Raw genomic sequence first — 26,347 nt, 5'->3', positions numbered from 1 at the left:
ATTTTTTGACTAGGTTAGCAGTTGTTCCCAACTGGTGGAGACTTCTGGCCATGCCCGAAGACATTCTTTGCTGTCACAACCAGGGGATTCCTGCTGGCATGCATAATTCCTACAAGGATTCTGCTAAACAGCCCATCACCCACAGGACAGCCCCCACAACAGAATTTTCCAGTGAAAAATGTCAATAGAGCTGCAGTACAAAAACTCTGGGTTGGTGTGACCATATCTCTTAGTTTGCCTGGGACAGTCCAGGTTTACACCTGTTGTCCCATGGTAATAGTTAACAACACTCTTTTCAACCGTAAAGTGTCTCACTTTGGAAGTTACTTACAGGATCACCCTAAACTAGTGTGATATGGTTTGGTTGTGTCCTCACCCAAATTTCATCTTGAATTGTAGTTCCCATAATTCCCATGTGTTGTGGGAAGGACTCGGTGGGAGGTAATTTAATCACGAGGGCAGTTACCCTCATGCTGTTCTCGTGACAGTGAGTTCTCACGAGATCTGACGGTTTATAAGACGCTTTTCCCTCCCCCTTTTGCTCAGCGCTTCCCCTTCCTGCTGCCATGAGAAGAAGGACGTGTTTGCTTCCTCTTCTGCCATGACTGTAAGTTTCCTGAGGCCACCCCAGACCTGCAGAATTGTAAGTCAATTAAGCCTCTTTCTTTTGTAAATTACTCAGTCTCAAGCATGTCTTCATTAGCAGCGTGAGAATAGACTATACATAGTGATTAGTCACGTGTGCAACTGTGAGATGATTTACAGTGTGATGATTAAAGGGCATGGCCTGTGGGTTCAGATAACTGATTCTCAATCCCCAAATCCAAAAAGCTCTGAAAACTGAAAGTTGCCTCAAAATTCACTTGGTAGCAAAAGTTGGCCTAAACAGATATGAGGCTATTTATGTGAGTACTTACAGGTTTCCCTGCAGAAATATCAACATGTTGCCTCAGACCTCACAGAAACTGCAGGATAATATATGATATATGCATTATGTTACTTTTATATAACCCAGAAATTTTGAAGTGTCAAAACCCATCTGGCTTCACAACTATCAGATAATGGAGGTGGACCTGCAACTGAATTTGAATCCTGGCTCTCCTAACTATCTGCTATGTAATACTGGGACAGTTAGAGTTTTCTCATCTGTAAAGTGGGGACAAATAGTAACGTTAGCTCATGTAAGTATTGGCTATTCTTACCATATGTTCAGGTGTGTGGGAACAGGAAGAGCTTATTGGATGAGAGTTAAGAATGCCAAATCAATGCCAAAAAGCTACGTAGCTAATAAAGTTATAACTCAACTTACTTGCGGGGGCCAACTTGATTTTTCTGAAATACCTTGAAAGTTTGACTCAAAAAATCAGAAAAAAGTTTTTCTTCTGCATTAACAGTTCCAAGGATCAGATTATATCCTTTCAGCTCTGGGAACAGGACAGATTCCACCTGAAGAGTAAACACCACTTTTGCACATTGCGAGACTTAAGAAGGGAGATACCAAAACGCAAAGCCTCCTGTAATCCGCTCATTTCCAGGGATGCCAGCTGCATGTTTACTCTATTTCCTCTGAGATAGTGCTGGAATCACCCTGCTGTTTCTTCCTCTGTTCTCTTTCCTTTCCTTCTTGCCTGGATTACTCATCTTTCAAATCCCTGACCTTTCAGGTGTCTTGCCCTTTGAGAGTCCCCCTTGCTCCCGCTCCCTGCCCCACCACCCTCCAGTGGATGTTGGTTTCCCTGTTTCAGGCTCACCTTCTGAACTTTTCCTGCTTAGCACTCATCACAATTACAATTAGATGAGTGTGTAATGAGATGTTCTAGGTGTGTCATGGAATACAAATCCCCTGAAGGCCTGGATCATATTTGACTTCTTCACTGTTATATCCCCAGGGCCTAGCAAAAGTTTGGCACTTAGTAAGTGCTCAAAAAATATTGTGTGAGTCAATGAATATTACTGTAGTGCTCCCCTCCTCCCCTACTACCCAGTTTTCTTCTCTAATGAGAAGTCCAAGTCGGTCTTGAACAGCTGCTTGTACACATTGCCAATCAGCAGCAGCAGCAGTGAAGGAGAGTTTAAAGTGGTATGTATTTCAGCTGTCCCCCATGCATAGTCATCCAAATTACAGTGTCTTCTCTTCCATTTCCTTCCTAGGGATACTGGTCGTAGGAGAGCTTCCCACTGTTTCTTCCCCTCCCACATACCCAGTTTTAATGGAGCATTTAGAACCCTATAAGTAGCGATTTGCAAAGAGAAGAGTGCTTGGGCCTCCTTGCACTGCAACCTTGAACTCCTGGGCATTCGTTTCACATAAGCAAGGTCCATGTGAAGCACACATAATGGATGGAGAGAGTGAGAAGGTGGGAGCGTGAGGGAGCTAGCCAGCAAGACCCCACAGATCCCTTCCCTGTATGGAACTGGACAATGGCCCTTTGGCCATACTAACCAATCAGAGGGAGTTAAGAAAAGACGGCACTAAAAGAAGTTACATCCACGTGCAAAATCCTGTCTAGTAATAACAGTTTGTTAATAAGTGTCTGGAATTTAATTAGTAACTCTACCCTGGAAAGCAAACTGGAAAGGCCTTGGGCCAGGAAGGGAATGGTTCTTCTCTCTAGAAGCCTACAGTGGCTAAAACATAACAAACCAACCAACAAACATGCACACAGACAAGCGAAACTTCAAACGGAAATTTTTAAAAATTCTTGGCAAGTTAATGACAGTTGATTCATGATGGATTATTAACTCAGGGATATGGCTTGGGACCTATCTCAGTCATTGAAGTTGACATCATGGAGGACACTATCCTCTCTCACAAAGTAGCTCTTTTTTTTTTTCTTTTTTCTATTTTTTTTGGAGACGGAGTCTCATTCTGTCGCTCAGGCTGGAGTGCAGTGGCGCCCTCCAGGTTCACTAACACCTCTGCCTCCCCGCATTCAAGCGATTCTCCTACAAAGCAGCTCTTCATGCCCTTGTTAGAAGCACAATTCTGGGCCGCGTGAATATTTCTTTATGGTCCAAATCATCATCTGTCTGGGGTCAAGCGGGTATACTCAGGCTATATCTCCAAAGTGAAGCTCCCTTAACTGAATATCACAGTGACCTGACTTGTACAACCTCTTTCAATACATTTTATTCAGTAAGTGAATAAATCATGCAAATGAATGATTAAGTGACTACTATACCTTGGGGATTCCATTCGAGTTCTTAATAATTTCCAGGAAAGAGTCACGTATTAATTCCCAGCAGCCATCAAAAGATGGATTGAAGACAATAATGGGTTCACTGACTTCAAGTCTGATCATGATTAGCTGAGGTATGAAAAACTCCATCTCTTGATAGGGCTCCTTAAAATCATTCCCATCCTTCAGGAGACATAAGGTAGGGCAAGTGTTACAAAATCGGGCCTTCCAAAATTAAGGGAGTGAATTTTATACATTCACAGAACTACATGAGGACCAGAAAAGGCAATGAAGGGCATCATACACTGTTTATATTTAAAATACGGGCTGGGGCCGGGCACCGTGGTTCACACCTGTAATCCCAGCACTTTGGAAGGCCGAGACAGGTGGATCACCTGAGGTCAGGAGTTCAAGATCAGTCTGGCCAACATGGTGAAACCCCATCTCTACTAAAAAACACAAAAAACTAGCCAGGCGTGGTGGTGGGTGCCTATAATCCCAGCTACTTGAGAGGCTGAGGTAGTAGAATCACTTGAAACCAGGAGGCAGAGGTTGCAGCGAGATCACGCCATTACACTCCAGCCTGGGCAACAAGAGCGAAACTCCGTCTCAAAAAAAATAATAAAAACAAATAAAATATGTATTGGGTCTAGCTTAGCCCACCCTGACTCCGTGCACTCTCCCTTTCCCAAAGCCTTTATTCCCTTTTGTTTATGTGGCTTGGTAATTCCTGCACCCAATTTCTAGATCCTTCCCATCCTTCAAAATTCAGCTAAAACATTTCTTCCTTTGGGAAGCCACCCTGTTTCTCAGCTGGATATAATCTCCTCCCACTTCTGTACTTGTGTATTTCTACTTCCTCTGTTTTTGTTTGTTTGTTTGTTTGTTGTTTTTAATTTATTTGTTTTCTTAGAGACAAGGTCTCACTATGTTGCCCAGGCTGGTCTTAAACTGCTGAGCTCAAGTGAGCCTCCTGCCTCAGCCTCCCAAAGTGCTGGGATTACAGGCATGAGACACCAGGCCCAGCCTAGTATTTTTTTCTTTCTCTGTGGTAGGAATTTATATGCATATCTCAACTTCTCTGTTCTAAAGTTGAGGGCAGGATCTATGTCTGATCATCTCTCTCCTCCAAAATACCTAAGACAGCGTATAGTACCTAATAGGTGCTCAATAAAAATTTATTGATTCAGTCTGAAAGTATTAATCGTAATCTGTATAACCCCGAATGGAGTTGCTAATGAGCATACAGTTTATTTTAGACACTCAAAATGTCAACCTTGCTACAACAGAAATATTGACATAGAGCTATTTCCAATTCCCTACAAAAGCTCTAACCCAGGATACCCTCATAAACCACAGCGCCTAATGAAATTGTCATAAGGCAGATGTAAAGTACTTCTTACACAGAGGTTTCTAGATCCATTTAAAGATGACTGATGATATTTGGTGAATACCTACTGTATATCAAACACCTATAAATTCCCCTCTTTTTTCCAGACATAGGAGATTTTACATTTCCCTTTGTGTGGAATTTTAGAGTGAGATTGGCTTCCACTCCTGGGTTTCTTCTGCTTAGCAAAGTAGACAATTATGATGACATTTATAGATTGGTCCTCTTTAGAGAGCTAACATTGCAATTCAGCACCATTGGTTTCTATATTTTTGAGCAAAAGGCCAATTGTTCATCTTTACTTCATTTGGAAAACTTAACCATTTATAACCAGGTAATTTTTTATTTTTATCACGTTTTTAAAACGTGCACATGGCATAAAATTCAAAAGAATATTTATCGATTTTTAGGCTATCTAAATTCAGGGAATGCTATGGTGCTTTGAAAACTAGGATTTACTGTTTTCAGTGTCTTTTTTTTTTTTTTGAGTTGGAGTCTTGCTCTGTCACCCAGGCTGGAGTGGCGTGATCTCGGCTCACTGCAACCTCTGCCTCCCAGGTTCAAGCAATTCTCCTGCCTCAGTCTCCTGAGTAGTTGGGACTACAGGAATGCACCACCATGCTCGGCTAATTTTTGTGTTTTTAGTGAGACGGGGTTTCACCATGTTGACCAGGCTAGTCTCGAACTCCTGACCTCAGGTGATCTGCTTGCCTCGGCCTCCTAAAGTTCTGGGATTACAGGCATAAGCTACCGCGCCCGGCCAGTGTTTTCAGTTTTCATTTCGACTTCACTAAAACAGTTTCATTAAAAAAAGTTCTTAATTAGGTCAACAAAGCCTTTTGTCTTTGGAGGTGCACCTTGCCAAGACCAAAGAACAAAAGCCCATATCTGCAATGAAACATACAAGCCATTGTATGTTTCAAGCCAAAGATTGAAAACCTTTTCCAACCCCTTACTTGTAACAGAGAGGATGAAAAAAATGATTCCTTCTCCTCGAACTGTAAGACATAGGTATTTCATTTTATGCAATTTTGCAATTTTTCTTTTCTTTTTCTTTTTTTTTTTTTTTGAGATGGAGTCTCCCTCTGTCGCCCAGGCTGGAGTGCAGTGGCCAGATCTCAGCTCACTGCCAAGCTCCGCCTTCTGGGTTTACGTTATTCTCCTGCCTCAGCCTCCCGAGTATCTGGGACTACAGGCGCCCGCCACCTCGCCCGGCTAGTTTTTTGTATTTTTTAGTAGAGACGGGGTTTCACCGTGTTAGCCAGGATGGTCTCGATCTTCTGACCTCGTGATCCGCCCGTCTCGGCCTCCCAAAGTGCTGGGATTACAGGCTTGAGCCACCGCGCCCAGCCTTCTTTACATTTTCTTAACAACTTCTCTACTTCTGTACATTTTTACCAACTTAATACTGAGTAATTATCTCAAGAAAATTTGCTATGTATTTAAGGAAATTATTTTTAAATTATTCCAATCCACTGCTGGACTGGACTTTTTAAGATTTTATTTACGGTTTTATATCTCTCTTCAAAAATTAAAAAAGATACCTATTAATTGTACATATTTACGGGATACATATAATGCATAGTGAGATCATGGTAATGAGCACATCCATCATCTCAAACGTTTACTTTTTTTCTTTTCTTTTTGAGACAGAGTTTCACTCTTGTCACCCAGGCTGGAGTACAATGGTGTGATCTGGGCTCACTGCAACCTCCGCCTCCTGGGTTCAAGCAATTCTCTTGCCTCAGCCTCCCAAGTAGCTGGGATTATAGGCACCCGCCACTACGCCAGGCAAATTTTTGTATTTTTAGTAGAGATGGGGTTTCACCATGTTGACCAGGCTGGTCTTGAATTCCTGACCTCAGGTGATCCACCCGCCTTGGCCTCCCAAAGTGCTGAGATTACAGGCATGAGCCAGTGCGCCCAGCCACATTTACCATTTGTGTGTGTGTGTTGGCAACATTCAATACCCTTCTTCCAGCTAAAAGAAGGCATTTTTATAAACTAACAACTGCCTGATGTGGGTGCAAGTCAGGCATTTCACTTTGTGCCCTGGCTCACAGCTGAGGACATACACAACAGAATCCTGGCTCTAACCAGGTAACCAGGTTATTCCCCTCAAAAGGCGCAAGTGCAGGTCCGTGACATACTTTGTGTATCATGAAAAGGGAAACGAGGTCCTCAAGCGACTTAATGACCAGCTCCCTGAGCTGCAGCGACATGAATGATGCCACAGAAGCAAAATATTCCTCAATGTTTCGACAGGAGTCATAGTTGCTCTTAGGAGCGAAATGAACCCAGTACTCCTTCCGTGAGGTAAAAAGCTGGGCACAGGTGGGGATCCACCTGTAAAGACAGAAGGTGTCCACGTGAGAAGCTCTTCTGGGCTCTAAGGAACCCTCTTGCCATGCCCCCTGAGCTCAGTGATGAGGCAGATGGGCTCATGTTCCACCAAGCAGCCTCGCAAATCAGTACTTTCAATTTCCAGCCACCTTACCTGCCATGCCTCTTTCTTGGGAAAAAAGTAATAAGATTTGAATTAACAGGTTATTCTTCCATTGAGAACATCCAAATGAAAAGGGGATATTGGTGGCACATCCTGCTGAAAGAGTCTACAGTTTCTTCATTATAATCAGAGATTGGGGTAAAGGGGCATAAGGAACTAGAATGTTCTGTCCAACTTCTCTCTCTCTAGCAGGTGCCTGGCCTCTGATTCAGACTTTGTAGGGGGAAAGAGAGAACAAAGAGCGAAGAAAGAAAACATGAAAGGAGAAACTCCAGTGTGGCCCTGGCTGCTCAGAAGTTGATGGTAGAAATCAGAAAACCAAAAGAAGAAATAGCCAAGTGTGGTGGCTCATGCCTGTAATCCCAGCACTTTGGGAGACCAAAGCAGGCAGATCACTTGAGGCCAGGAGTTTGAGACCAGCCTGGCCAACATGGCAAAACCCGTCTCTACAAAAAAAAAAAAAAAAAATTAGCTGGGCATGGTGCATGGTGGCACACACCTGTAGTCCCAGCTTGGGAGGCTGAGGCAGGAGAATCACTTGAACCTGGGAGATGGGAGGTTGCAGTGAGCTGAGATTGTGCCACTGCACTCCAACTTGAGTGACAGAGCGAGTGAAACTCTGTCTCAAACAAACAAACAAATAACAACAACAAAGAAGAAGAATAAATAGATGGTTCATTGTTTCTTTCCTCCCATGTACCCCAGTTTCTAATTCCCGGTGGAAACCACTGGCCTTTTCATCCTATCGCATCTTTTCTCTGATTGCTAAAAAGGTACTATTCTAGCAGTCAGAGAAGCACTACTACTGGTTGTAGTAACAGAGGTAGGAGATTTATTGAGCAGCTATTATGTGCCAATGATTGCATCTACATTTTCTCTGCTAATAGAAAACCCATACGCAGGTATTATTATCACCATTTTATACAAGGGAATTTCTCTGGCTGTGGAGGTAGTCTTGCAGGCATTTGCAAACGAAAAAGGAATTGTGTAAATGTAAGAAACCCTTTTGCCTGGAAATCTTGAGGCTGTTTATCTGGACCATCTGAATATAAGTCATTCAAATGCATTCCCCTGTAACACAGCAAGGTCTAAAGCAGAGGTCCCCAACCTCTGGGCCACAGACTGGTTGTATAGGAACCCGGCCATACAGCAGGAGGTGAGCAGCAGGTGGGCGAGCGAAGCTTCATCTGTATTTACAGCCACTCCCCATGGCTTTTGTTAACTGCCTGAGCTCTGCCTCCTGTCAGACCAGCAGTGGCATTAGATTCTCACAGAAGCGTGAACCCTATTGTGAACTGCACATGCCAGGGCTCTAGGTTGCACACTCCTTAGGAGAATCTAATGCCTGATGATCTGTCACTGTCTTCCATCACCTTCAGATGGAACCGTCTAGTTGCAGGAAAACAAGCTCAGGGCTCCCTCTGTTTCTACATTATGGTGAGTCGTAGAATTATTTCATTATCTATTACAATGTAATCATAAAAACAAGGTGCATAGTAAATGTCATGTGCTTGAATCATCCCGAAACCCCTACCTGCCCCAGTCTGTGGAAAAATTGTCTTCCCCGAAACCAGTCCCTGTTGCAGAAACGGGCGCGAACAGCTGGTCTAAGGGATCCCAGGAGGAGGAAATGGGGGTGACAGCCTCCCAAGGAATGGTGATGGGGGAGTTTCAAGAAGGCAGAGGGAGACCAAGCGTGGGGCAGAAAGAAGCTGGACATGAAAAAAGGAGGACACGAGGCCGGGCGCGGTGGCTAATGCCTGTAATCCCAACACTTTGGGAGGCTGAGGCGGGTGGATGACAAGGTCATGAGATTGAGACCAGCCTGGCTAACACAGTGAAACCCCGTCTCTACTAATAATACAAAAAAAATCAGCTGGGCGTGGTGGCACGCGCCTGTAGTCCCAGCTACTCGGGATGCTGAGACAGGAGAATTGCTTGACCCTGGGAGGTGGAGGTTGCAGTGAGCTGAAATTGCGCCACTGCACTCCAGCCTGGGCAACAGAAAGAGACTCTGTCTCAAAAAAAAAAAAAAAAGACACAAAAGGATGCCGGTGGGACGACCCCCAGGCTGGGTACCAGCTTCATTTCAGAGGGTTTTCAGTCTTTAAGGTATCATGGTGCATCCCCACTCAGAGGGCAGATACTGACTTGTTGAGAAGAGTCTGGTGCGCCTCCAGGCAGTGTTTCTGGATCACATCCCAATATTCCTGAGGCTGTAGAGGCAATTTTCCCGCTAGTATTTCTGCTGTTCGAACAAACCTGAGGTCTCTGAATCTGCCAAAAGAGAGGGAGAAATTTCCTAAGCTAAAAAACGCTTAATAACAAATCCCACAGGACAGGTTCCAAGGGTGTGTGTTCACGTTTCTCAATGAGAGGAAAGTTAAGCAGAATCAAAAGAATTCCAGGATATGGGAAAGATCCTGAGGAGGATATGGGAGGTTGAGGAGGCAGGAGCTAAGTCCTAAAGAACACTTGCAGGGAGGGGACAAATGAGGTGACCCAAGAGTGATCCTGAGCCTTAGATGTGCCTCACTCTGCATAAGCCATCGAGGGGTAGGGTTGTGGCACCAGCTGGAGACTCAGCTGGCTAAGAACTTGGGTATCAAATGGACGAATCAATGTTCTTTACAACAGTGAAGACCCAGAGGCCAGGACCAAGCAGATCACCATCTTCATCATCAAATGGTATTCACCCAAGCCTCTGGGTGAGCTCTTGAAGGCAACTTTGAGGACTGCTTTGATTTAAAATAAAGAGCTTATGGATCCCAGCACTTTGGAGGCTAAAGAGGGAGGATGGCTTTGAGCTCAGGAGTTTGAGACCAGCCTGGCAATATAGTGACACATCATCTCTCCAAAAACAAAAAAGACACGCTGGGTGTGGTGGTACACACCTGTAATCCCAGCTACTTAGGAGACTGAGGGAGGAGGATCGCTTGAACCCAGGACGTCAAGGCTACAGGGAGCCCTGATTGCATCACTGCACTCCAGCCGGGGTGACAGAGCAATACCCTGTCTCCAAAAAGAAAAAGGAAAAAAAGCCTATGGAGCCAAAAAAGCTTCTTTAAGTCCTCTAACTCCTGTCACTATGAGAGCGAAGAAAGACCAACCAGTGAGAAGAAATGAGAGTTTTCTCCATTACGAGGGGTATCCTTTTAACACCTAAGTCAGATTCTATCTGCTCAAAACCCTCCAAAGACTTCCCATTTCAGAGTAAAAGCATGCCTAGTGACTGGGGCCCACTAGGCGCTTTGCACCCTGTGCCATCTCTCTTGCTCCTGTCTTGCCTGTCACCTCCCCCCACCTCCCCACCCCGACCTCCTCTCCTACCTGCCTCCCTGACTCACGATGCACCACGCTCACCTCATACTGTTTCCCAGACACGCCCACCTGCTGCTGCTTGGGTCCATTGCACAGGCTGTTCCTGCTGCCTCCAGTACTCATCCCCCTCGACTTCTACGGGGCTGACCTCTTCACCTTCCAGCTTTGGCTCAAATGTCACCTTCACAGTAAAGGCTAAGATGGCTGGGTGTGTGGTTGTGCTGGCTCTACCCCGTCCAAAGGGCCAGAATGGGTGAGTGCTCTGCTTGTCAAGAAATGCACCCTGGGGCCAGGTACGGTGGCTCAGGCCTGTAATCCCAGCACTTTGGGAGGCCAAGGTGGGTGGATCCCTTGGGGTCAGGAGTTAGAGAGGAGCCTGGCCAACATGGTGAAACCCCATCTCTACTAAAAAAAAAAAAAAAAAAAAAAAAATACAAAAATTAGCCGGGCCTGATGGCAGGCATCTGTAATCCCAGCTACTCAGGGGGCTGAGGCAGGAGGTTTGCTTGAACCTGGGAGGCGGAGGTTGCAGTGAGCCGAGACTGCACCGCTGCACTCCAGCCTGGGCAGCAGAGCAAGGCTCTTTCTCAAACACAAAAACAAATGCACCCTGGTGTTAAGCTGCATCCATCCCATTAGTGGAACAGGGGTGGCGGAGAAGTTTATTAGATTCAAACAAGTATTTTATGGGCAAGCAGCCCCGCCCCAGCCCCACACAAACCACACTGCCTATCCCCATTACTCTGGCTGATTTTTCTTTTCATAGTACCCACCACCTTCTAACATATTATCTAATTTATTTACCTAATATATTTATTGTTTGTTTTCCCCCTAGAAAAATGAACTCACTTCTATTATCTACTGCACTAAATCAATGCTTAGCACATAACCAGGACCTGGCACCTATTTCTTAAACGAGTGAATGAATGAATGACTAAATGAATGAAAGAAACAAACAAACTCACAGTTTGGAAGCCAAGAGAGAAAAGAGCCTTTGGACCTAATATATGTTTATTTTGTATCTTATGCCTGAGTGACACCTCCTAGAACTACTGATGCTAGAGTTGTCCAGAGTATATCAGTAGAATAGAGCGGCTGGATAAGGAAAGGCAAAAACTAACAAAAAGCTCTCATCAAGCCCTCCACTTTTTTTTTTTTTTTTGAGACGGAGTCTCGCTCTGTCGCCCAGGCTGGAGTACAGTCGCACAATCTTGGCTTACTGCACCCTCAACCTCCGGGGTTCAAGCAATTCTCATGCCTCAGCCTCCCAAGTAGCTGGGACCATAGATGCGCGCCACCATGCCCAGCTAATTTTTGTATTTTCAGTAGAGATGGAGTTTCACCATGTTGGCCAGGCTGGTGTCCAACTCCTGACCTCAGGTGATCCACCCACCTCAGCCTCCCAAGGTGCTGGGATTACAGGTGTGAGCCACCATGCCTGGTCAAGCTCTCCACTTTTTATTTTTTGTTTTTTTCCTCCTATTAACCCATCAGGCATAGCAGCTAAATGTCGGTCAACCAAGGATGTGGCTGTCTAGTGCTATTGCATCAGACAGTTGCAGAGGCCACCATTCATACTGTGTTCTACGTGAATGATGCCCACTAGAGTTGTGCAACATGGCAGCCCTGTCGTAGGAAAGAGAACCAGAAAAGTGCTGGCTACATGTTCATGTTCATGGACCACTTCTCCACGCCATGCTCATGCCACTCAACTGGGACCCCCAGGGCAGATCCCCACGGCCTCTATGAAAGCAGCTGTGATGAGGTTCCCGTAGGTTTCTGTAATGAGTCCAGGCAGAATTTCACTTTGATCTACAATCACTGGGTGTTCTACTGCAGGAAATACCACCACTCCCCCTGGGGGCAGGTTCACCAAGACAGACACAGCGCTCCTGGGCGTGGTGCCTTACACAATGCGGGCACTCAGTGAATATCTGTTGAATGAACAGATAAATCTTCTTCTGCCCTCTCCTATGACATGCTGACTTTCGCCTGTTTCTCCCAGATCGATGGATGCCCTGTCCTTTGCCACACTTCCCAAGTCCTCTTTTTAGCTCAGAAATCCACCAATTCTCTTCCTGACATCTATTCCATTCATTTATAAATCGCTCCTTTAAATGATCCCTCCTTGTCACTACTTCCCAAACTGGATCTTCGCCCAATTTCTCAGCTCATCTAAATTCTTGCCTCTCATTTTCATCATTCATTTTAATGACCAATGAGGCATTTCTCCTCATCCTCCCCAAATCCTGAAGGCTGCATTTCTAGTTCTTTTTGGTGGAGGTGATGAGCTTAGTTTTCATCTTATCTCACCAGGCATAAAGCACTTTTAGGCAAGGACAAGCCCAGAGGACCTCACTCACCACACATTAGACAGCCACCCCTAATGTGGCCATTGACCCCACTTGATAATTCTGTTACTCAGCTTTCATAGAATCCTAACAAACTTCCCACATTGCCCAGACCAGATTTCCTATTCTTTTCTCAGTCCACAATCCTCACTTTAGCCTTCAACCCCCACCCACCTTTCATTGAACACTAAGAACCTGAAGTTAAATAGTGCAGGTCACATAAGAAAATAGCTCTATATCATTTCCTTAACCAATCTTTCTCATTGCTGATTTTTTTTTTTCCGAGATGAAGTCTCGCCCTGTCACCAAGGCTGGAGTACAGCGGCACGATCTTGGCTCACTGAAACCTCCATCTCCCAGGCTCAAGTGATTCTCCCGCCTCAGCCTCCCGAGTAGCTGGGATTATAGGCACATGCCACCACGCCCGGCTAATTTTTGTATTTTTAGTAGAGACAGGGTTTCACCATGTTGGCCAGGCTGGTCTCGAACTCCTGACCTCAAATGATCTGCCCGCCTCGGCCTCCCAAAGTGCTGGGATTACACGCATGAGCCACCACGCCCAGGCTCTTATTGCTGATTTTTTGGGTTCAGTTCATAAAATTCCTCTAAATGATTTCAGTTCACTTTGTGTTTCTGTTGCTAGCATAATCTTCCTCAGAGAACCATGAAAAACAAGTGGTAAAAAGCCTTTCTTCTCAGTGAAGCTATAGGCTCAACAATTTGCTGTCTTTGCTACATGATCAGTGTAAACTCACATACATGTGATTATCTGTTATCTTCTTAGCATGACGTTTCTGGCAATTCGCCTAGCTCTAAGACCGACTTCCTCACTAGTTTCTATGTTATTTTTTTAGTTCGTAAACACGCTTGCACTTAAAGCGATACGTTCATTTGTTGAGCAACTACTGTGTGCCAAGCAGTAGTCTAAGCACTTTCGTTACCTAACAGCTCCATGAGGTAGGTATTGCTATGATGATTCCCATTTGCACGTAGAAAATAGGGTCAGACTAGGTAGTGGCTCACACCTGTAATCCCAGCACTTTGGGAGGCTGAGGCGGGAAATATTATTGAGGCCAGGAGTTCAAGACCAGTCTAAGCAACATAGAGAGACCCTGTTTCTACAAAAAATTTAAAAACTAGTCAGGCATGGTAGCGTGCACCTGTGGTCCCAGCTACTTGGGAGGCTGAAGCAAGACAATCCCTTGAGCCTAGGAGTTTGAGGCTGCAGTGAGCTCTAATCACGCCACTGCACTGCACCCTGGGTGACAGAGCAAAACCCTGTCTAAAAGAAAGATAGAAAGAGAAAGAGAAACAAACAAACAGGGTCACAGAGGGATTAATTTTCTTCAAATTATACTGTTAATCAGAGACACAACAAGAACCAGAATTCAGATCCTATTCTATAAATTATTATTTTATATGCTTCACCTAGTTAGAAAATTACTTATTCTTTCTCACTGTCCTGACGGGTACCTCCAAGGCTTTAGAAAATTGAATTCATTTCAAAGAAGAGAATACAGGTATTTCTTTTCACTGGTGGGCTCTGTCTTAGGTTGACTTCACCCCCTCATTCCTTTTTAAAATAAAAGAAAACTAAGGATTTGAAAAACAAGTAGGTTCTCCAAGCCACAGGGCTCCCTTAAGACTGAACATGTTCAAAGCTAGAGATCCTCTCAAAACAAAATACATGAGCTGCTAATAAGTTCGGCCAATCAAAGTTAAGTAAGCATATCTGCCTCTAATTTATCTAATAAAAAACTCAGATGGGGGCAGCTCATCATTTCATTAGCCTGGCCTTTCAGTGAACTCCGGTGTCTTCATTCTCACCAGGATTTGTACCCCTTCGTGAAGGGCTCACTAAAAATACCACAGTCTTCCACCTGCAGGGCCACTGCAATTGATACACAGATAAAACAAATGTGAGATAGCCACCCAATGGATTAGTATGCAGCCAGAAAAAGGAAGCCATAAAAAACAAGCTTCAATGTGGATGAAGGATGAAAACATTGTTCACTGAAAGACGCCAGACACAAAAGATCATATATTCCATTTCTATGAAATGTCCAGAAAAAGCAAATCCATAGAGAGAGAAAATCGAGTAGTGGTTGGGAGGAAATGGGGGAAGGCGAGAATGGGGAGTGACTGCTAATGGGTTTCTTTTGGGGATAATGATAATATTCTTGAATTAGTGGTGAGGATTAAACAAACTTGTGAGTATATTAAAAACTATTGCATTGTGTACTTTTAAAGGGTGAATTTTATGGAATGTGGATATCTCACATTTTTAAAAAATGAAAGAGTGAAAAAAGGTGGCTTCTGCCTCATCTGGACTCCTACAATTTTTTTTTTTTTTTTGGAGACAGAGTTTCGCCAATTTAATCATTGATAAATAATACCTCAGAGATCACTGCTTGCCAGCCCTGCACTGGCACTGAGTTACATAAAGGAATAAGACTGTCTGGGCATGGTGGCTTGCACCTGTAATCCCAGAACTTTGGGGCACCAAGGTGGGCAGATTGCTAGAGCTCAGTAGTTTGAGAGCAGCCTAAGCAACAAGGTGAAACCCCGTCTCTATAAAAAAAAAAAAATACAGAAAATTAGCTGGGTGTGGTGGTATGTGTCTGTGGTCCCAGCTACTTGGGAGACTGTGGTGGGAGGATTGCTTGAGCCTGGGAGCAGGAGGTTGCAGTGAACCAAGATTGTGCTACTGCACTCCAGCCTGGGTGACAAGGTGAGATGTGTCTCAAAAACAAACAAACAAAAAGAAATAAAACTCAAGCCTGCATACATCTCACAGGCTAGAGGGAGACAAATACGTAAACGTTCTATTATAACTGAGGGTGAGCTGGGCGCGGTGGCTCATACCTGTAATCCTAGCACTTTGGGAGGCCAAGGCGGGTGGATCACCTGGGACTGGGAGTTCGACCAGCCTGACCAAGATGGAGAAACCCCGTCTCTACTAAAAATACAAAATTAGCCAGGCATGGTGGTGCATGCCTGTAATTCCAGCTACTTGGAAGGCTGAGGCAGGAGAATCACTTCAACTGAGGAAGCAGAGGTTGCAGTGAGCCACAATCGTGCCATTGCACTCCAGCCTGGGCAAGAAGAGCAAAACTCTGTCTCAAAAACAAAAACAAAAACTGAGGGTGATGTTGTAATGGAGGTAATGCCAAATTAACAATTACTGGTGCTTAGGTTATATTGGATACCGTTTTAAGTGCTTTGGATGTAGTAAGTTATTGATTCCTCTTATCAATCCTATGAAGTGGAAACTTATTAACATTATCACAAATTTAGAGGTAAAGAAAGCATATATACACACATATATGCCTGTGAAGCAGCAGAGCTAGGAGTTAGACCTGAGCAGGCTGGCTCCAAGTCTGTGCAATTAAGCAGGATACTCCAGTGCTTAGAGATAGGCACGGGGTGCCCTGGGGACACAAAGGGGGGCCACATAAGCCTGCAAGGAGAGGTGTCACTTAGAGTTCACGTGCACGTTTGGGCTAGGATTTTTTTCTTTCATTTCTCTGCACTGTCAGGGCTCCTCCCACTGTGTACAGCAGAATAGGCTTGCTTATGCATGGATGCGGTAAAGAAAGGGAATGAAAAAAAACGGAGGGACTTCTTACTCTGCAAACCACAGTTCCTTCAGCCTGAACATCATGGGGTTCACCGTGTGCAGATGCTCCTCGTTCCACTTCTTGGCATTCCTGTAGACACTGTGCCAGGGCACAGGGGCCCGGATCACTCTTTGAGGAAACAAGCGGGGAATGCTCTCAATAAAGAGCCGTTTTCTCTCCATTGGGTCCATGAGGATGTAATCAACTACAACCGGAAAGGGCAAACACCTCATTACTAAGCTGTAAGGGTTGTGCTCTTGGCTTCAACTCGTATTTTTGTTTGTTTTGTTTTTAATATAGAGACGGGGTCTCACTACGTTGGCCAGGCTGGTCTCAAACCCCTGGGCTCAAGTGATCCTCCCACCTTAGCCTCCCAAAGTGCTGGGATTACAGGCGTGAGTTACTGTGCGTGACCTTAGCGTCAATTTTTTTTTTTTTTTTTGAGACAGAGTCTCGCTCTGTCGCCCAGGCTGGATCGCAATGGTTCAATCTCAGCTCACTGCAACCTCCACCTCTGCCTCCTGAGTTCAAGCGATTCTCCTGCCGCAGCTTCCCAAGTAGCTGGGATTACAGGTGCCCGCCACCACACCTGTCTAATTTTTTGTATTTTTAGTAGAGACGGGATTTTGCCATGTTGGCCAGGTTGGTCTTGAAATCCTGACCTCAGGTGATCCACCCGCCTCGGCCTCCCAAAGTGCTAGGATTATAGGCGTGAGCTAGCACACCTGGCCTTAGTTTGGACTCTTAGAATGTAAATAAGCCTCTGTCCATTTGCAAGGTCATGGGTAATTCCCGTGGGTATAATACAACTGGGGAAGCTTCACTCTTGGTGTTTGTTTCCTTTCTGAGGGTATTTTACAGGAAGGAGGAGGGTGACTTCACGGTATGGAGCACTTAGAATCTGGGGTTGAGCCCTGGTAGGATGTCTAGTGTCATGGATGACAATGACATAGGATTTGCTGATACCTCATTAGTCACTGATTGATTTCTGACACCAAAATAGATGCACACACAAAAAACCCACCATGGATGATACCATCCATTACACTTAGAAATTTAGAGACCAAATGTTTTACATACTAAGAAAGATTGGTAGAAAGCTTCATAGAGGAAGCAACATTTGTGCTGGGTCATAAAGAACAAGTAGCAGGCCCGGCATGGTGGCTCATACCTGTAATCCCAGCACTTTGAGAGGCTGAGTTGGGCGGATCACTTGAGATCATGAATTCGAGACTAGCCTGGCCAACATGGCAAAACCTCATCTCTATTAAAAATACAAAAATTAGCTGGGAATGGTGGTGCGTGCCTGCAATCCCAGCTACTCAGGAGGCAGAGGCAGGAGAATCGCTTGAACCCAGGGGTCCACCCAGTTTGGTCTGGAAATCCTGACCAACCTCTGCAGTTGCAGTGAGCCGAGATCACACCACTGCACTTCAGCCTGGGCGATAGAGTGAGACTGTCTCAAAAAAAAAAGAAGTGTAGAATCTTGGACAGGTGTGATGGCTCATCCCTATAATCCCAGCACTTTGGGAGACGGAGGCAGGAGGATCTCTTGAGTCCAGGATGTTCAAGACAAGCCTGGGCAACATAGGGAGACCCTGTCACTAAAAAAAATTAAAAAAAAAAAAAATTGTTTAAACTTTACAAATGTAGAATCTCAGGTCCCAGTTTCTTTTTTTTTTTTTTTTTTTTGAGGCGGAGTCTCGCTCTGTCGCCCGGACTGGAGTGCAGTGGCCGGATCTCAGCTCACTGCAAGCTCCACCTCCCAGGTTTACGCCATTCTCCTGCCTCAGCCTCCCGAGTAGCTGGGACTACAGGCGCCCGCCACCTCGCCCGGCTAGTTTTTGTATTTTTTTAGTAGAGACGGGGTTTCACCGTGTTAGCCAGGATGGTCTCGATCTCCTGACCTCGTGATCTGCCCGTCTCGGCCTCCCAAAGTGCTGGGATTACAGGCTTGAGCCACCGCGCCCGGCCAGGTCCCAGTTTCAGATCTACTGAGTCAGAATCTGCATTTTAATAAGATCTGCAGATTACGGGGATGCACGTGAATATGTGAAGTGCTGGTGTAGCCATCAGTGATGGTAGGGGGATGGGGGAATTTGAATTAACGGTAATTTGAATTAACATAATTAAATTATGTTTTGGGTATTTCCAGTGGAACCAGGGGTGGCAAATGACAAAGTGAGAAGAAAGAAGGTGCCTTCCAGGCCAGGCATGGTTCCTCATGCCTGTAATCCTGGCACTTTGGGAGTCTAAGGAGGGAGGATTGCTTGAGCCCAGGAGTTCCAGACCAGCTTGAGCAGCAAAGCAACACCCTGTCTCTACAAAAATAAAAATAAAAAAGAAGGAGGTGCCCTCTACATCCACTACATAGAAGCTCCCCAGCCCCCTTTATGCCCACCAGCCTTACCGATGCTTTTCATGAGGCTACTGTAATAGTCATTCTCCTTCTCCTGCACGAGGACCACCATCAGGGGCTCCAAGAAGGGACTTGTCAGCAGCGTGTTAGAAATCAGGTTTGAAATCCGAACCATCACTTCACCCTCCTCAGGGGCAATCATGTCTTTGCGAATTCCATTGGTCAGATAGTAATTATATCTCTTCCATAAGCAAACCACCAGCAAGAAAATGGTCATGATTGGATCATGGGCTCACCTGTTCTGCCCATCAGCTGCCAAGGGACCCCATTCACACAGCATTCGTCCGCACCCTTCGCGTGCCATAACCATGCATTCTGGGCCTGTCGCTTCACACTCATGGCAAGGAGATCACTGGCAAATTTTTCCCAAGACTTCAGAGGATTCAACCAAAACCAGAGCGATGTCAGTGGGGTATAAGGAAGGATTTGTCAAATACCACACCCAGATAGGAACAGTGGAGTGAGTGCAGAGTCCAAGGATGGAGGTGGCATATCTGGTGACCTTTAAGAAGATGAATGACAGGCCAGGTGCGGTGGCTCACACCTATAATCCCAGCATTTTGGGAGGCGAAGGTGGGCAGATTACCAGGTCAAGAGTTCAAGACCAGCCTGGTCAATATGGTGAAACCCTGTCTCTACTAAAAACTACAAAAATTAGCTGGGCATGGTGGCCCACGCCTATAGTCCCAGCTACTTGGGAGGCTGAGGCAGGAAGATTGCTGGAACCCGGGAGGCAGAGGTTGCAGTAAGCCGAGATCGTGCCACTGCACTCCAGCCTGGGCAACAGAGCAAGACTCCTTCTCAAAAAAAAGAAGAGGAATGACAAGTTCCTAAAATGGCCTCAAATAGTTCACCCTCCTCAACAGCAATGATCCACTATAAAACACTGATCCCGTAGCTTGTAGCTGTCAGTGGGGAAAAATATCCCCAAAGTCCAAGATCCACGATGGTTCTTTTTGTTTGTTTGTTTTTTGAGACAGAATTTCACTTTTGTCACCAAGGCTGGAGTGCAGTGGTGCAATCTCAGCTCAATGCAACCTCCGCCTCCCGGGTTCAAGTGATTCTCTGGCCTCAGCCTCCCAAGTAGCTGGAATTACAGGTGTGCACCACCACACCCAGCTAATTTTTGTATTTTTAGTGGAGACGGGGTTTCACCATGTTGGCCAGGCTGGTCTCGAACTCCTGACCCCAGGTGATCCACCCACCTCAGCCTCCCAAAGTGCTGGAATTACATGCATGAGCCACCGCACCCAGCTGATATTTCTTATTCAAGCAAGGGCTTTTGAGTTTCGAAAGCAACCTAAACACACAAATGAAACAAAAATGGCCAGTGGAACCTAGTGACTTCAGGACATTTTGTATATTTAGGGTTTGCCTCTGAGCTGCTGCATGGCTGAGTGGCTCTGAGAATGACTAATTTCAGACAGAGGAGAAGCACAGTGTCAGGAAAGGGCTTGAAGTCTGTTTTTAAGTTTCAGATCAGAAGAGGTTGCTGGCGGGGCACGGTGGTTCCCGCCTGTAATCCCAGCACTTTGGGAGGCCGAGGTGGGTGGATCACCTGAGGTCAGGAGTTCAAGACCAGCCTGACCAACATGGTGAAACCCTATCTCTACTAAAAATACAAAAATTAGCCCAGTGGGGTGGTACACACCTGTAATCCCAGCTACTCGGGAGGCTGAGGCAGGAGAATCGCTTGAACCCAGGAGCCAGAGGTTGTAGTGAGCTGAGATTGCACCGCTGCACTCCAGCCTGGGCAACAGAGCAAGACTCCCTCTCAAAAAAAAAACAAAAACAAAAACAAAAAACTACAGAGACTTTAGTATCAGCCAGACATGCTTTAAGTTCTAGTTTTGTCTCCTGCACTGTAGCCCTTGGCACATTGCTTAAACAGTCTATACTCCACTTTCCACAACTGGACAATAGAGATAACCATAGGACCCAGGTCTCAAGTAGGGTCAAGGAGGTAGAGGGTTTAGCATGGAATTTTGCCAACAGCACATAGTCACTGTGAGTTTTTATTAATCATTTTATTATATACCCTAAATCCACAAGACATTTGCTCTAAAGTTTTCTTGTTCTTTTAAGATTGGTTGGAAACTCCAACATCTATCTAGAGCCAGGCAGGTAATGTTAATAAGTGAAAGTTGTCTAGACCGAAGAAAATAATATGGAATGGTGGGAACTGTGATGAACTGAAGAGTGTATGTCTTATCTAAAGGAGGTAGCAACTGCTTAGCACCAAATATTTTAGTTTTCTCAAGAGAAGTTGGAAAATGTAGCCTATGTGAGACTTTCCTCATTCTTTTTTTTTTTTGACATAGGGTCTTGCTCTGTTGCCCAGGCTGGAGTGTGGTGGCATGATCATAGCTGGGATGCCTGAGGTGTCAGAGAAGGGGACCGAGGGATAGGCTGTCTTGTCCCAGAAAGGGTTGTGAATCCCTCCCCCTACCTTTTTTTGAGACAAGGTCTCACTCTGCTGCCCAGACTGGAGTGTAGTGGCACAATCATAGCTGACTGCAGCCTCAGCATCCCAGGCACAAGTGATCCTCCCACCTTAGCCTCCTAAGTAGCTGGGACCACAGATGCATGGCACCATGCCCAGCTAATTTTTGTAGAGATTGGGTTTCTCCATGTTGCCCAGGCTGGTCTTGAGATCCTGGGCTCAAGTGATCCTTGCCACTCCTCCTCCTAAAGTGCTGGGATTACAGGCATGAGCCACCGTGCCCAGCCACCTCATTTTTTTTTTTTTTTTTGAGATGGAGTCTCGTTCTGTTGCCCAGGGTGGAGTGCAGTGGCTCAATCTGGCTTACTGCAACCTCCACCTCCCAGGTTCAAGCGATTCTCCTGCCTCAGCCTCCTAAGTAGCTGAAATTACAGTGCCTGCCACCATGCCTGGCTTTTTTTTTTTTTTTTTTTTTTTGTATTTTTAGTACAGACGGGGTTTCAGTATGTTGGCTGGGCTGGTTTTGAACTCCTGACCTCAAGTGATCTACCTGCCTTGGTCTCCCAAAGTGCTGGGATTACAGGTGTAAGCCACCATGCCCAGCCATCTCATTCTTAAAACACATCTACAGGCCAAATTCAGCCTATGATAGAGATCCCAGATAAAATATGGGATGCTTTGGGATATACTTATACTAAAAAGTTATTCATTACCTAAAATTTGAATTTAACTACGTGTTCCATTTTTTGTCTTGTAAAATCTGGCACTCCTAGCCTATGGGCCACCATTTTTGCAACTTATATCCTAAAAGGACCCAAGGTATCAATTTCCATCACTTACTAGGGCAGAGAACATGCACACACACTCTCTCTCTCACTCACACAAGCACACAAACATGCGCCCTCTCCAGTAGCCTGTCTTGCGTCTAGACTTTGGTGTTTTTCAAACATTTCCCAGGTGATTCTGCCGTTCTCCCTGAATTTAGAATCACTGAGATGCCAAGAGCAATCCTCAGCAAACTGATGGAAAGGGGGCAACAAGAACGTACCTCCAGGTCCGATTCAGAGGGCTTCTTTTCTTTACTTTCCATTTCCATCTCCTGCTGTAACATGACAAGGAGCTGCTGTTCTGGACTCATTGGTCTGCTTCCTGGGAACATCAAAGATGGCTTTACCTCCTTCTTCATGGGTGAGAAGATTGACGTCTTGAAGGCCAAGTTGATCCTGAAAAGTAGACACAGCTCAGCCCTTGGTGTTTGGTTCTCCGGAGAGGTGCTGTGGTGTTGCCTACATTCCCTAGCCTGATGAGTGTGGTTCTGCAACAGAAGCCCCTCTCCTCTGTGTCATCTAATGTCATGTGTGTATACTTCAAAGATGACTGTAACGACTGAACACCTCATAGGTATTTCAGCATGGTTTTGTTCAGTTGATTTTGTTTACAATCTCAAAAAGCCTGGCCAACATGGTGAAACCACGTCTCTACTAAAAATACAAAACTTAGCCAGGCCTGGTGGCACGCACCTGAAATCCCAGCTACTTGGGAGGCTGAGGCAGAAGCATCGCTTGAACCTGGGAGGTGGAGGTTGCAGCAAGCTGAGATCATGCCACTGCACTCCAGCCTGAACAACAGAGCAAGACTCTGTCTCAAAAAAAAAATTTTTTTGGATTAAGGTGATTGGTGGACAAAATGTGATTATCTGGGAATGCTTTGAAGCCAAGAAACAGGTGTGGCTTTAGTGAGACCACAACCTTCTTCCGTTCAGCCCACTGTCCTGCCTTCTCTGGTGCCCACAGTATCATCTTACCTAGTGGAATCCTCTTTGTTTCTGGAGGAAAACTTCGTTTTCTTCCTCATGGGCTCTGATGAGCTTTTATTTGCTGGAAGAATGGAGAAGAAAGACATCAGTGATAGGCAATGGCCTTGGGCCATTCTCCGTCCACAGGGGCATGACTCTTGGAACAGTCCAGGAGCACACTAAGGGGAGTGGACATGGTATGGTGTGACGAGGCAGGAGATGTGGGCTAAGGTCCCATGTGCATCACTGATTACCTGTGTGACCCTGAAGAACTGGCTTTGTCACTCCATACCTCAGCTTCCTCAACTGTAGAGTGGGGATGTGCATATCTTCCATTCATCCATACATTTGGCAAGAATTAACAACTGCTCGTTTCATGTATTCTCCAATATTGTATACTCTATTTTCTAAACACCTGTTATATTACTGTTTAATATTTATCTTTAAGTAGACTTGGGCATTTAAACTTAGTACATTTGGACAGGCGCGGTGGTTCACGCCTGTAATCCCAGTACTTTGGGAGGCTGAGGTGGGCGGATCACCTGAGGTCAGGAGTTCAAGACCAGCCTGGCCAACATGGCAAAACCCCATCTCTACTAAAAAATATTAAAAATAGCTGGGCATCGTGGCGACTGCCTGTAGTCCCAGCTACTTGGGAGGCTGAGGCAGGGAGAATTGCTTGAACCAGGAGGTGGAGGTTGCCGTGAGCCATGATTGTGCCACTGCACTCCAGCCTGGGCGATAGAGTGAGACTCCATCTCAAAAAATAAAATTAAATTAAAAATAAAATAGGCTGGGCACGGTGGCTCATGCCTGTAATCCCAGCACTTTGGGAGGCCAAGGCAGGCAGATCACGAGGTCAGGAGTTCGAGACCAGCCTGACCAACATGTGAAACCCCCCGTCTCTACAAAAAATACAAAAATTAGCCAGGTGTGGTGGCGTGTGCCTGTAATCCCAGCTACTCAGGAGGCTGAGGCAGGAGAATCGCTTGAACCCAGGGGACAGAGGTTGCAGTGAGCCGAGACAACACCATTGTACTCCAGCCTGGGCAATGCAAGTGAAACTCCGTCTCAAAAAATTTTAATAAATAAATAAATAAAATAAACTTAGTACATTTATTTTTGAAATAAATTTTATGATTATCAGAAATAAGAAACAATAAGTATATATTTATTGCAAGTGGAAAAAGCAATATCATTTGCAATAAATAGAAGGTAGCTACAATTAATTCAACAAGTGATATAAAAACTATATTATTAAACTTTAGTTAGATATTACTTGCTAAAGTGTCTATCTTTGAACTTCTCAAAATAGCCTAAACCTAACGATAATACAAAAAATCCTTTTTTTTTTTGAGACAGGGTCTCGCTCTGTTGCTTGTCCTGGAGTGCAGTGGCATGATTTCAGCTCATTGCAACCTCAACCGCCCAGGCTCAGGTGATCCTCCCACCTCAGCCTCCTGAGTAGCTAGGAGTACTGGCGCATGCCACCACATCCAGCTAATTTTCCTATCTTTTGTAGAGACAGGGTTTTGTCATGTTGCTCAGGCTGGCCTCCAACTCCTGGGTGCAAGCGATCCTCTCAATAAACTCAACAATCGAGGTATAGATTCACAAAATGGAAATAATACAGCAATAACAATATTACTCCAAAATAAATTTTTAAGATCCTCCAAGTACGAATGTATTTTAATGAATAATAAGCAGAACTCAACTCAAGCAAGGACATGAATAACAGACATCAGTGCCGCTCTGAAGAAAGCATCTGACTACTTTATATTCAAAGACTCTAGCTGGCCTGAGAATTTTTGGGACAATGAAACCTGGGGGGCATTAGTACTAGTTCTCACAGATATTAGTAATTTTGGACTAAGAAAATCATTAAAGACTGCTACAGACTGAATGCTAATGTCTTGTGAAATTTTGTATATTGAAACTTAATCCCCAGCATGATGGTATTTGGAGGTGGGTGTTGGGAGCAAGCCCCCCAAAATCCGGCCATAAACTGGCCCCAAGACTGGCCATAAACAAAATCTCTGCAGCACTGTAACATGTTCATAACGGCTGTAACGCCAGCGCTGGAAGGTTGTGGGTTTATGGGAATGAGGCAAGGAACACCTGGCCCACCCAGGGAGGAAAACCGCTTAAAGGCATTTTTAGGCGACAAACAATAGCATGAGCGATCTGTGCCTTAAGGGCATGCTCCTGCTGCAGTTAACTAGCCCCACCTATTCCTTTAAGTCGGCCATCCCTTCGTTTCCCATCAGGGATACTTTTAATTAATTTAATACCTATAGAAACAATGCTCATGACTGGTTTGCTCTCAATAAATATGTGGGTAAATCTCGCCGGCGCGGTGGCTCAAGCCTGTAATCCAGCACTGGGAGGCCGAGACGGGCGGATCAAAGGTCAGGAGATCGAGACCATCCTGCGAACACAGTGAAACCCCGTCTCTACTAAAAATACAAAAAACTAGCCGGGCGAGTGGCGGCGCCTGTAGCCCCAGCTACTTGGGAGGCTGAGGCAGGAGAATGGCGGGAACCCAGGAGGCAGAGTTGCAGTGAGCTGAGATCCGCCACTGCACTCCAGCCTTGGCCAGAGCAAGACTCCGCCTCAAAAAAAAAAAAAAAAAAAAAAAAAAAAAAAAAAAAAAAATATGTGGTAAATCTCTGTCTGGGGCTCTCAGCTCTGAAGGCTGTGAGACCCCTGATTTCCCACTTCACACCTCTATATTTCTGTGTGTGTGTCTTTAATTCCTCTAGCACCGCTGGGTTAGGGTCCCTCCGACCGAGCTGGTCTCAGCAGGTGGGACTCTTGGGAGATGATTAGGTCATGAGGGCTCCATCTTATGAATGAGATTGTGCCTTTATAAAAGAAACACCAAAAAGATCCCTCACGCCTTCTCCCATGTGAGCACACAGCAAGAAGATAGAGAAGACAGATGTCTATGAATCAGGAAGAGGACCCTCACCACACTCTGAATCTGTCAGTACCTTGATCTTGGACTTTACAGTCTCCAGAACTATAACATATTTATTTCTGTTGTTTATAAGCCACTCAGTTTATGATACTTTGTTATAGCAGCCCAAAACGAACTAAGACAATGACCATGAAATTAGCAATTAGAGCAGCAAACTTAAGGTTCTGTGTATCATGATCTTGAACATTTGGGTATTAATTATTTGCCACATGTCCTTAAAGCAGGGACATGCAAAAGCAGCATCCTAGAGACTGTGGGTGTACATGTAATACACAAATAACACTGGTAAGAACCACTTGGAAAAAAAATCATCCAAGTGATATTGAAAGGGCTATGACAGTAA

At 45.2% G+C, this 26,347-nt stretch overlaps 1 protein-coding gene across 1 annotated transcript in view; it reads right to left on the bottom strand.

Annotated features, from left to right (window-relative positions):
- DNAH3 (dynein axonemal heavy chain 3) overlaps positions 1-26,347 on the bottom strand; it is a 208,128-nt gene that overhangs the window by 175,074 nt on the left and 6,707 nt on the right. Inside the window, exons 4-11 of the mRNA XM_033217790.1 lie at positions 23,034-23,106; positions 22,278-22,452; positions 18,778-18,967; positions 16,377-16,572; positions 9,227-9,352; positions 6,720-6,915; positions 3,183-3,362; positions 1,310-1,446 (exon numbers count right to left, since the gene is read on the bottom strand). Coding sequence (XP_033073681.1) covers positions 1,310-1,446; positions 3,183-3,362; positions 6,720-6,915; positions 9,227-9,352; positions 16,377-16,572; positions 18,778-18,967; positions 22,278-22,452; positions 23,034-23,106 — 1,273 coding nt within the window. The remainder of the gene's footprint in view (positions 1-1,309; positions 1,447-3,182; positions 3,363-6,719; positions 6,916-9,226; positions 9,353-16,376; positions 16,573-18,777; positions 18,968-22,277; positions 22,453-23,033; positions 23,107-26,347) is intronic.

This window comes from Trachypithecus francoisi, unplaced genomic scaffold (assembly GCF_009764315.1).
Source record: "Trachypithecus francoisi isolate TF-2019V2 unplaced genomic scaffold, Tfra_2.0 Lachesis_group10, whole genome shotgun sequence".
NCBI lineage: Eukaryota > Metazoa > Chordata > Mammalia > Primates > Cercopithecidae > Trachypithecus > Trachypithecus francoisi.
Note: the sequence above shows the minus strand (reverse complement) of the source record. Positions and strands in the feature narration are given on the sequence as shown.